At 46.4% G+C, this 12,507-nt stretch overlaps 1 protein-coding gene across 1 annotated transcript in view; it reads left to right on the forward strand.

Annotated features, from left to right (window-relative positions):
* Window positions 1-12,507, forward strand: part of LOC308305970 (cysteine-rich motor neuron 1 protein) — a gene marked incomplete at its 3' end in the record, with an annotated part of 95,408 nt that overhangs the window by 36,018 nt on the left and 46,883 nt on the right. Inside the window, exon 4 of the mRNA XM_080750869.1 lies at window positions 4,382-4,627. Within this exon, the coding sequence (XP_080606995.1) occupies window positions 4,382-4,627 (246 nt within the window). The remainder of the gene's footprint in view (window positions 1-4,381; window positions 4,628-12,507) is intronic.

The following is a 12,507-nucleotide window of genomic DNA, read 5'->3' on the forward strand; positions in this document are numbered from 1 at the left end:
CCACTCTCTATCAAATGTCTTTACCAAAAAATAGCCGATCTACAAGCTCACAACGTGTCGCGTTATGAACCAGGATAATGGATTTTTTTGGGGGGGCTTTTATGCTTTTATTTGATAGGACAGTAGACTGACAGGAAATTGGGGGAGATGGGGAGTGAGATGCGGCAAAGGTCGTCCGGATCGGGAATCGAACCGGCGACGCCGTCAGGCATCAATGCCTATGTGGCAATGCCTATGTGGTATGCGCCTGGACCAGTAGGCCAGCGGGCGGCCAGGATAATGGATTTTGATTACTGCGATGTCGTAAATCGCGATTTCTTTGGTCACAATAATCGCGATGTGACATTTTCATATCGTCCCATCCCTGGTTGCGCAGGAGAGCTGGAGCGACAGTCTGGGAAGACCATCAACAGAACTTTGGACGAGTCGCCGCAACCCCAAGCGCTGTTACGCAACGGTGGCCTCGGCCCATTTCTTTTCCCCTCCGCCTCAAAAACCATATGCACGCAAAGATTCCCAAGCATTCCCCCTCAAGTAAATCATCATAAGCCCGTCGTTACGTTTTCATTTTGCTTGCTCGTGAGGCAATTAGTTATTTATGAGCTCTGCGGCGCTTCCTCCTGTAAGTGGCCCGATGGCGACCCAAACTAGCCGTGCAATTACCAGATCTTGCCGCGGCCTCATCCATAGGGCCGTCACAATTTATGACATAATCATCTAATCGCGATTATTTGACATAATAGCGAATATTTTTCACAATTGTCATAATCGTTTCCCTGTTGAAAATTAGAATTAGCAGATCTACAAGCTCACAACGCGTCGCTTCGTGACACGTTGTGAGCCTGTAGATCGGCTATTTCCACTCTCAATGTTCTTTTTCAAGTATAAAGTTATCAAATATGTCAGTAATTTCTTTGTATATTTAGGTTATGTGTCGTAGGCCTATCTACCATGTGCAACTTCAAAGCCTAAAAGCTAAACAGAAATGTAATTGTCAACGACAAAAACACAATTAAAGTGACAATTAATCGTCATGTAAAATGTCATAATCGTGACAGCCCTACCGTTGACGACCCAAACTAGCCGTGAAATTGCCAGATCTCGCCGCAGGCCTCATCTGTCATCGCGCATGCGGCGGGTTAATTCTACCCTCGCACACTATACCCTACCCTTCCTCTCATCTTTCAAAGCTGCCCCGACTGCTGTGTTTATGTATATCGGCCGTGCTTTCAGCGGGGGGATCTGCAAAACGACTTTAGACGCAGACAATTATGGGACAGGACGCGAGTCTGCTCTCCGCGATCCCGCTTCCCTCTCTGCCCCGTGCTGTATACATTACAGTGACACACTGAACCAAAATAAACACGGCTCTTAGCCTTGGGTAATCCTAGCTCAGAAAGGTAGCTACTGTTCTTCTCTTGCACAATGTGGGTACAGAGGGGCACTCTGCTTTACTTTTCCTGAACGGGCTCCAAAATATACCCTCCCCCTGGTCTCACACACGCACGCACGCACGTACACACTCACCCACAAGCCCCCGATCCCCAGCAATTCCCTGTTTCCCCTCTAACAAGCGGCATCGCGGCTATTATCGTCACTTGTTGGGCAGAAACCTTGCATCTCCAAGTTTCAAATTTGTACGTATTTTCATAAAGTAAAGCCCCGCTTCACCATACAAGACCGTCGCACAAGACTAGTGATCCCTAACAGCAGATCTACACGCACACAACGCCTCGCGGTGTGAGGCGTTGTGTGCGTGTAGATTGGCTGTTTTCACTAGTTTAAATCGTTTTTTAAAATGATAAATACAAAACGAACTGCTTTGGAGATACAAGGTTGCCATCCGACAACAACGTTATGCAGGCTCTGGCAAACAAATAGACAAACATTTCCTGGTTGTGTTGGAAGTGAAGGGGAGAAAGGAAAGGCTCTGTTGAACGTTGGCTGGTATTAACCATTTTTCAACCTGGCATCCCTATTTTGGGCACGCCATTCAACATTTTTTTTGAAAGATGAAAAACGAAAGTGAAAATAGCTTAGCTCTACAAGCTGGTGCATTGTGGGACTTGTAAATAGGGATGGGACGATATGTGATATTATCGTATATCGTGATTATAAACACTCGATAATCATATCGTGGAGATTTAATTAATCGTGATATCGTCCTCCATCATGCACTGGGATCAATTCACCTTTTATATGCCGAGCTGCATTCGGTACTATTTAAACCTTCTATTGGTAAAAGGTACTTATAATATACGTACTTGATACAGTCTTTTTTCCCTTTCTATCAAATGTCTTTGCCAAAAAATAGCCGATCTACAAGCTCACAACGTGCCGCAAAGCGACGCGTTGTGACTTGTGAGCTTGTAGATCTGCTATTTTTTGGCAAATCTTCCGCCCCAGGATAATGGATTTTGATTGGTAATATAGTAAATCGCGATTTCTTTTGTCACAATAATCGTGATATAACATTTTCATATCGTCCCATCCCTACTTGTAAATCGCCTATTTTCGGATAACAGTGACTATGAGACATCCCACCTCTTCTACTCTCCACGTGGAACCTTTTGTTTATGGCTTGCGGTCGTGTCTATTCTCGCCTGTTGACCACAAACGGCACCGTAGAGAATAAAGAAAGTGTTGTTTTCGTGTCGTTTTTTTTTTTTTGGGAGGGAGCGCGAGGGGAGCTGAAAGCGGGCCGCTCCGCGTCGGCGGGGGATCAGAGGGCTCTGGAGCGGATGTGCAGGGAGAGAGAGAGAGCACTTGTCGTGTCTCTTGACAGGATGCTGTAAAGCTGTCACGGGCCTAAAAGGGGGGCTGGGGGGTCCGATGGCTGCGGACGCAGTGTGTGGATGACTGTGTGTGAACTCAGTTGGCTTGCAACATGAGTAGCACTGTTCCAAAGCTACTCAGCTAACACTACGAGGGAGGGGGGGGGGGCCTTGCACGCGCGCACACACACACACACACACACACACACACACACACACACACACACACACACACACACACACACACACACACACACACACACACACACACACACACACACACACACACACACACACACACACACACACACACACACACACACACACACAATTATCAATACTGCAATGTAGAAATACTCTGTTACAAGTAAAAGTCTGGAATTTTAAAATGTGCTTGAGTAAAAGTATGAAAGTGTTGGCGCCAAAATGTACTTAAAGTACCAAAAGTAAAAGTATAGAATGTTTGAAAATAGCAGATCTACAAGCTCACAGTGAGCTTGTAGTTCGGCTATTTTCAAATAGCCTAGTTATAAAATAGTGCTAAAGTGGTCCATTTATGTTTTATAATGTTATAATTTATATCTGCAAAGTAACTAGTAACTATTAAAAGTTTTCAAATAAATGTAGCGGAGTAAAAGTACAATATTTGGATCCGAGATGTAGTGGAGTAGAAGTAAAAGTCCTGGAAATTGGAAATACTCAAGTAAAGTACAAATACCTCAAAACTGTACTTAAGCACAGTACTTAAGTAAATCTACTTAGTTACTTTACACCACTGCACGCACGCACGCACACGCACGCGCACACACACACACACAGTAAACCCTCTTTCCCCTGGTCGCTCAGGGAACAGTGTGGGCACTGTTGGAGACCTGATGTTGCTTGAAGGTGGCGTTACAGTGTGCCTCACAGAGGCTTGTTATTGTATGTGACGCCAAGCCTGTGTGTGTGTGCGTGTGTGCCTGTGTGTGTGTGTGCGTGCCTGTGCACCCATACATGCCTGTATGTGTGCGTGCACAAGTTGGTGTTTAAGGTTGGGCCTATACTGTAGCCCAGGGGTCTTCAAAAGGGGGTCCTCAGAGTTACTACAGGGGGTCCTCCAAATCATAGAAACTTTTTTCTCCTTTTTCATATTAACTACTTGAACCCTAGTGTCCTTATTCGGAGAACTTTAGATCTACACGCTCACAACGCCTCGCAGCTTGAGGCGTTGTGAGCTTGTTGATCGGCTATTTTTGGCAAATAGGTTTCGTGGAGAGGCGAAAAAGAGCAGACTAAGTACAGAGTGATACGTCAAGTGTATTAAGTATTGACGGTTCAAGTTTGCCAGGTGGAGGCATTATAGAGACCAGGATTACTGCATGTTTTTGTGAGGGTATCTACCCTAGGAGACACGGGGAGAACATGCAAACTCCACAGAGAAAGGCCCTATCGCCAACCCCACCTAGGGTGTGAGCGCTGATGATGTGGAGGAGGGAACACGCCCCCAGCGCCCACAGCGTCCCCTGGCGGGAATCGAACCCAGGACCTTCTAGCTGTGAGGCAAAGCGCTAACCACTCCGCCACCGTGCCCCTGAAGTAACGATTCTTATCTTTGTGTGTTTCAGAGGAGCTGAGGTGTGCCGGGGTGACATGCCCCGCGCTAGCGGTGCCCGCCTGCCCCGAGGGCTCCGTGCTGACCAAGAGCTACACGCCCCCCGCGGGCTGCTGCCCCTCGCTGCCCCCCCAGTGCACCTGCGACCCCCGCGGCTGCCCCCCGCCGCCCCAGTGCCCCAGCGGACAGCGCGCCGTCCCGCTCGTCCAAGCCAGCGGCCAGCCGGGGGACTGCTGTGACGTCTTCGAGTGCCAGAAAGGTATGGTCTGCTGCACCAATGGTCTTCAAACAGGGGGTCCGGGACCCCCAAGGGGGTCCTCAGAGTTACTACAGGGGGTTACTACAGGGGGGCCTCCACATTTTTGTGTGATAGCCAAAAATAGCAGATCGAGCAGCTTGTAGCTCGGCAAAGAACTTTGGTGTAGAGGGGAAGGTCATGTTTATTAAAAGACCATTTCACCTCTGGGACAACCAGATCTTATTTTATTGTTGTTTGGGACACGATCAACACAATCCTGAGTTATTTTTGGTGTTCAATCTGTGTTTTTAGGTATTTTAGTATTTCAGCATGCTACAAAGCATCATATTGTCCCAGAGGTGAAATGGTCCTTTAAGTATAGACGGTTCAAGTGGTTAAATATCTGAGACAGACGGCGCGTGTGTGTGCGGTTTCCGTCGGCTTCCAGCGCGGGCCAGTTACTTTCATCAGAGCGAGCGATTTCCTCCTCTGTGACCAAACATCTGAGAGATGAAAAGGATAGAACCTGATTACCGTCGGTGGCTGTTGATCTGTCTGAGCCTTCCACTGTTTAGCAGCGCAAGTTCAAAGACTTTCTTGGTTTCTTCCCCGAGGGCGTATCCCGCAAATTAGATTGCCTGCAGGGGATATTGGCCGTAATGGGTCACATAATACAGATTGTTTGGTCGGCCCGAGTGCGTGTTCTCACCTCGTGAGGAAGAGAGAGAGAGAGAGAGAGAGAGAGAGAGAGAGAGAGAGAGAGAAGAAAGGGGGGGGCGTTATAGGAAGAGGGGGAGGGGGAGGGAGCACCTGTTGGATGTAGGGCTGTCACAATTATTACATGATCGTCTAATCGCAAGTATTTGATAGAATCGCAATTATTTTGTCATAATCGTTTACATGTTGAAAGATGTTCATATTTTCAAACATTTTCAAAAGTAGTGGAAAATAGCCGATCTACAAGCTCGCAACGCGTTGTGAGCTTGTAGATCGGCTATTTCCTCTATCAATGTTCTTTTTTAAGTATAAAGTTGTCAAATATGTCAGTAATTTCTTTGTATATTTAGGTTATGTGTCATATCTTCCATGTGCAATTTTAAAACCTACAAGCCAAACAGGAACGTGATTGTCAACGACAAAAACTAAATCGTCAATCGCAATTATTCGAGTGACAAATGTCATAATCGTGACAGCCCTAGTTGGATGGCACAGCCAGGTCTCTCTTAGCTCGGAAAGGGGAGAGAGAAACCTCGCCGTGGCGCTCTCCCTCGCCCACGCCCTTCAACCAGGGCCAGGAGTATGGGTGGATATTGGCAAGAACCTCGCGATGCAATACGTATCGTGATACTTGGGTCACGATGCAATAGTATCTCGATATATTGTGAATCTTTGCGATACGATACTATTGTGATACTATTGCGATATATCCGCTTTAAAAGCTGAAGACGCTGCTCTAAGGTTGTTGTTTTGGTCGTTTACAGCCATTTTCTCGAGAGACCTCACTCACTGAACCGTAGGAAGGGGAAGTAGCTACTATAGCACAGCGACATCTAGAGGCAGTGGAGTGTCAGGACCGGACTTCTACCATTGGTTCCTATGCATGGGAACATATTTTATTTTCCTCAAAGTATCGCAATACTATGGCCTGAAGTATCCATACAGTATTGGCAAATATACTATCACGATGTATTGCCATATCGATTATATTGCCCACCCCTAGCCAGGAGGCAGGCAGGCAAGCAGGCGGGCAGCGGCGGGGGGGGGGGGGGGGGGACCTGCGGGAGCGTTGGAGGCTGTTGACTCTGCGTTCCCAGCAAAAATATTCGCTTGTTTGACCAACAGAACAAATTCCCATTCTGGGACCCTCCCGTGTCCACAAATGAGCGCCGTGTCCCGGAAATAATGGGACTTAACGAGCCCAGTGACCAGAAAAGTGCTTAGGCTACGGGTTTTTGCCTCAACAGAAAGTGCAGTGTCAAAGGGTTTCCCCGTCTGGTCACACGTCCTAACGGGGGACCAGGTTCAACAGTTCAACGCGATGGGAATGCTTTTTATGTGCTCCAGTCTGCCGGCGGTGGAGGGTAATCGAGTCGGGCAGGCCGACGGAGGCTGAATGGCGGCCGCGGGGGCCAGAGGATCAGTGTTTTGATAACAAGTGTCTGCTGCTCTTTGGGGCTCCGGGGCTTGATGCCTTTTGTGCTGCCTCGACCATCCATTACGCCCTGCGTGACTGGCTGCCCGCCCGCCCGCCCGCATCAGAAGGCCCCCCACTGACGGGGACATCGGGGTGAAGACGTGCTATCGACCCCTGTAGTCGGCCTCCTGTGGTGTGAAGTAACTAAAGTACATTTACTTAAAGGGGTACTGTCACCTAAAGGGATTACTGTCACTTTAAGAATCATCTTAAAAAAACAAGTTAATATTTTTATGATGTCATTGTGGGGATGCGCAATTATAAGCCAATCAAATTAATTGTCTGTATAGCCTGACTGTATGACTACTTACTGTGCTGTTGTTGGGGGGGCGAGGGGCAGATTACGCTGTGACATGAGCTTCAGACTGTTTCAGACCGTTTTCAGAGAAGCTCGTGTCACAGTGTAATCTGCCCCTCAACCCCTTTAGGTGACAGTACCCCTTTAAGTACTGTACTTAAGTACACTTTTCGGCTATTTTGTACTTTACTGGAGTGTTTCCAATTTCCAATACGGTTACTTCTACTCCACTACATCTCGGATTCAAATATTGTACTTTTACTCCACTACATTTATTTGAAAACTTTAGTTACTAGTTGCTTTGCAGATGTAAATTATAATATCATAGAACACACATTAACCCACTTTAGCCCTATTTTATACCTAGTGTTACCAAGTGTTTGAAAATAGCAGATCTACAAGCTCACAATGCGTCGCGTTGCGTTACTTTTGGTACTTTAAGTACATTTTGATGCAAACACATTCACACTTTTACTCAAGTACATTTTGAATTCCGGACATTTACTTGTAACGGAGTACATCTACAGGGCAGTATTGATACTTTTACTCAAGTACAAAATGTGAGTACTCTTTCCACCACTGGAAGACGTGGCATCAACCCCTGTAGTCGCCTCATGCAGTGTCCCCCCCCCCCCCACCACCACCACCTGTCTCCCCCAGAGGCCGCCACATGTGTTCAAATGTTGAATTAGTGAATTCTGGCGTGCCTGGTTGGCTCAGGGAGTTTGTGCTCCTTGTTGAGCGTGAGGACCTGACTCATGTCTAGGGCTGTCACGATTATGACATTTTACATGACGATTTATTGTCACTTAAATAATTGCGATTAACGATTTAATTGTGTTTTTGTCGTTGACTATTACATTTCTGTTTGGCTTGTAGGCTTTGAAGTTGCTCATTGCAAATAGGACACATAACCTAAATATACAAATAAATTACTGACATATTTGACAACTTCATACTGAAAAAATAACATTGATAGTGGAAATAGCCAATCTACAAGCTCACAACGCGTCGCATCGGCTTATAGATCAGCTATTTCCACTACCTTTTGATAGTGTTTGAAACTATATTAACATTTCTCAACATGGAAACGATTATGACGATTATGCAATATAATCGCGATTACCTCAAATAATGGCGATTAGACGATTATGTAAAAATTGTGACAGCCCTAGTGAGGACCTGACTCGTGTCCCTCTTTTGTCCCTGTCCTTGGTTTTGTCCCTCTCTATTACAATGACCTCAACTAAAGCATACCAACTGTTAAGAATACTTCTTAGAATATATTAATTGTACCACTTAAAGTTAAAACCTGCTGATATAGTTTTTTTATATATCTCTGCTGTAGGGCGAAACCTCCTAACTCCAAAATGTAAATTTTCAGGAAAATGAGCTCAAGTGGAGTTAGGAGGTTTTGACCGAAGCACTTTTTACTACTTTTCATTGGTTCAATATTATTTTAACCAACACACAGACATAAAGGGTGTTCAATAGCACAGATTTATGAAAAAAAGAGTTGGCCAATCGGGTGGAGTTAGCTGGTTTGACAGAAAGTGTGGAGTTACTGTAGGAGGTTGGAGGGTGTTCAATAGCCCTGATTTATCGAAAAAATTGCTGTGTTAGTCCGGTCCGGACTCCGGAGCGGACCTCACTCTGTTTCCACAGGTCCTCTTGGCTGTGGACGGGGTATTTAATCAGGGTCAGTGCGCTGTGTACAGTGACAACAGGCCTGACCTGTTATGTTTTGGTGTCCGCGGTGCGGCAGCGCTTCGACAAGAGGCCAGTTTTTTCCAACAGCGGCAGCGGAGCGGAGCGCTAGCTAGGTTGGGTCTGGTTGGCAGAACGTTGGCCCGGCCCGCTCGCCTGCCTCGCTCTGACCTGACGTCATCTGATATTACAGATGGTTCTGTTTGAATGGCCTCCTCACTGCGGTCTACTGTTTATCAGCGCGGTACAGTTGGACAAACAGTCTGCGTTGTGTCCCGCGTGGACAGAGTTTAGGCTCGCCGTATGGTCACTCGTCTCCCTATGAGGAAATAAACGCAGATAGCATGTAGCATGTCGTCGCTGTCGGGCAGGGACGTGCAGAGAATGTTAAGAGAGGCAGGTGCTGACATTTCTAAAAGGGCCTTTTGGTGAAAATATTGAAAATAGCAGTCGGCTATTTTCAGTATTTGAGACCACCCTAAACTAAGCATAATCAAGTGAATACTGGAGAACCAATGAAAAGTATTAACAACAGCTTGTGACTAAATAATATATCACAAGAACACAGGTTCTTTTTCCCCCCATCTCCTTAAAAGTAATGTTTTTTTTTTGGACATACAATGGGTTCCCACGCGATAGCGACGATAATAACACAACCATGTAATAAGTAATAACGCTTAATTGTAACTGACAATTTGACAGGATGAGCTATAACTTTGGTTAGTGACTTAAGCAACATGTTTTTTATTAGACGCAGACCTTTATTGATCCCGTGAGGGAAGTTTCAGCTTCACCCAGCAGCTCAGATGGGAGGGAGGGTTGGCGTGTGCGCGTGCGTGCGTGCGTGCGTGCGTGCGTGCGTGCGTGTGTGTGTGTGTGCGTGTGTGTGTGTGTGTGTGTGTGTGTGCGTGTGCGTGTGTAGGGGGGCTCTTAGGGTGTCTTCATCGATCAGGGACCCAATCTTTAAGCTCACAACGCAAGCTTAGTCATTAAGTGGAGTTAGGAGGTTTTGACCGAAGGGCTTTTTACTACTTTTCATTGGTTCAATATTATTTTAACCAACACACAGACGTAAAGGGTGTTCAATAGCACATATTTATGAAAAAAAGAGAGGGCCAATCGGGTGGAGTTAGCTGCTTTGGCAGAAAGTGTGGAGTTAGGAGGTTTTGTCCCAAGCAACTTTTTACTACTTTCCATTGGTTCTATAATACTTTAACCAACACTCAGCTGTAAAGGGTGTTCAATAGCCCTGATTTATGCCAAAAAATCTAAAAACTCAAAAAATGGAGTTAAGAGGTTTTGGCCAGACAGTGACAATATACTATGTTTGCTATTCATTGTATGATAATGTACACAGGGCTTAAGTGGTTAACAGTGACGTGCTGAATAATGATAAACCCCACTTCTACTCTCCTACGAGAAAGCTTTTACCACGTGGAACTCTTGTTTACCGCTGCAGTTCCCATTGCCGCCCCGTCGACCACAAGCAGCACCAGTGAGAATAAAGAGAAAAAGGCTGAACCCTTCTTAAGGTCAGGGCTTTTTACGACCCATCCGTCTTCACATCCCAAGAAGTCTCGCCCCGGCTTTTCAAGAAGGAGTGAACACATCACAAAGCACGACTGGAATTCAGAGGGCTGTTCGCCGCAAAGTTTGTTTTAGGGATTACTGTCGACAAACACTGCAGGAAATCACATGTGAGCGCCCCGGTCACGTGACTTCCCATTGTTCCTGCGAAAAAGTCAGAAAAGGCTGCCGTCCGTGCAGGGCCGGCTGCAGGGTGAAATTAAGGGGGCTGTTGAAAATTGTGAGGGGGCACATATTTTTTATATACCGTAGGCTAGTATTAATGAACATTCTTTTTACTAGAAGCTCGGCTGCCCGAATCTAGTCGGCGACCTGGCCAACTTGGGAACGATGTAAATAGGGAATCTGTTTGCGTGTGTCCATTTATGCCCATATATGGAGATCTCTGTATCTGTCTGTCTGTGTCCCTTTTATGCAATTGCCCATATATGGAGAGCCTGCTTGCTTTGCCACCCGTGGGGAATGATGCCCCTCCAGTTGTTAGGCAATACCCATCATACCCGTTGTTCGGTTATTGCCTAGCGGACAGCGCATACGGAGAATCCGAACCTTTAATCTGCGTATCTCGAGATACACACACATACACACACTCTCACAGAGATTTTTTGTTGACTCATGTGGCGTACGTGATGTCAGAGCCTTTTATGAAGTGATGTCACAATGAGTCAGTGCTTGCGACGATTTCCTCCGCAACAGCCTGATGTCAACACTCAGCTCCGCATACGGAGATTCCGAACGTTTCGCGCCGGTTCGGGAAAACTGCGCATCGGGTCGGGTCGAGGTCTGGCACTGCACTGCACTCCGCGCCGCGGTGGGGAACGCGTGTGCCGAATCTGAAGCCGGTGGGGCGAACGGTTCTCGAGATATTGATATTTTCTTGACTCTACATAGAATATAAACTGAGGGGGCACAACTTGCAACTGAGGGTGCAATGCCCCAACAGCCCCCCCCCCCCCCCCCCCATAGCGCCGGGCCTGCGTCCGTGCCTTTTGATTCCGGGCTAAACTGCTTATTGCATTTTCTCTCTCTCTGCTTGGCTACGTGCCGCATGCCAGGCTGGATGGCAGCGACACAGAGGGAGTAGAAAGAGAATGGAACAGGAAGAAAGTGAGAGCAGAATAAGAGAAGGGGGAGAGAAAAAGAAGTTAAACCCCCCTCTCCCCCCCATTTACTTTCAACTGGGTTGGCAGCACATGCTTTGTGTTACAGTGCGGCGGTGGTTGCAGGAAGGCGCGGAGGTCAACGAACGAACGGTGCGAGCACTCAGGAGTAGGGATGGAGCCCTAAACAAGGGTAGCTCGATAACCCGATAACAGATGTATTGAGTACCCGGTATCAATAAGCTTTGGGCTTATCAAGCTTGTTATTGAGCATAGCGGCCCATGATGTCATGTTTAAAAAAGAGGCTATCAAGAAAGTATTACAGTACTATAAAAAAAAAACGTCATATTAGCAGTAGTGAAAAATCCTGCCTTCCGAGATGACTGCCCCTGAGCCACGCTGAGTCACATATAAAGCCATTTAACACTTATTGCTCACTAATGAATGATTGTTTTAATGATATTTGTTACTTTTGTCAATTATCAACTTCATAGATTGTGGTCAGCAACAAACTCACTCGCAACAACTGGCCAATAAAAAAGAAATATCAGTTATGTTTTGAATTTATCGTCTCATATCTTTCCACAAAATATTAGAAAACGCTCAATAGTGGGCTCGATAAAAGCCCGGCTCAATAAGCAGGATCGATAAGGTGCTCATTATCAATAAAAATAAACGAGCTCCATCCCTACTCAGGAGGCATGGCATACAGATGCTCTCCTCTCTGGTATAGAGACCATAGCAGTCTGAGCTGCCTTTCTTAACCCTTAAGCTGGTTGCACACTGCACTGCGTGTTTTCGTTGCATTTTGGAAATCCAAAATCCAAAAGCCAGGGAGAGAGAGGGGAAAGAGAGAGAGAGCAAGGGACTCAGCGAAAATCTGAAAAAATCAACCCTGGTCCGAAAATAAATACGAAACCGGCGGCAGTGTGCAGACGTGATTGACATAACGTGAGGTTGATTTTTTTATTCACGCGCTCCGAAATTCACTCCGATATTCGGCCCGAAAAACGC

The sequence above is a fragment of the Nannobrachium achirus genome (assembly GCF_963921795.1).
Source record: "Nannobrachium achirus genome assembly, chromosome: 20".
Classification (NCBI taxonomy): domain Eukaryota; kingdom Metazoa; phylum Chordata; class Actinopteri; order Myctophiformes; family Myctophidae; genus Nannobrachium; species Nannobrachium achirus.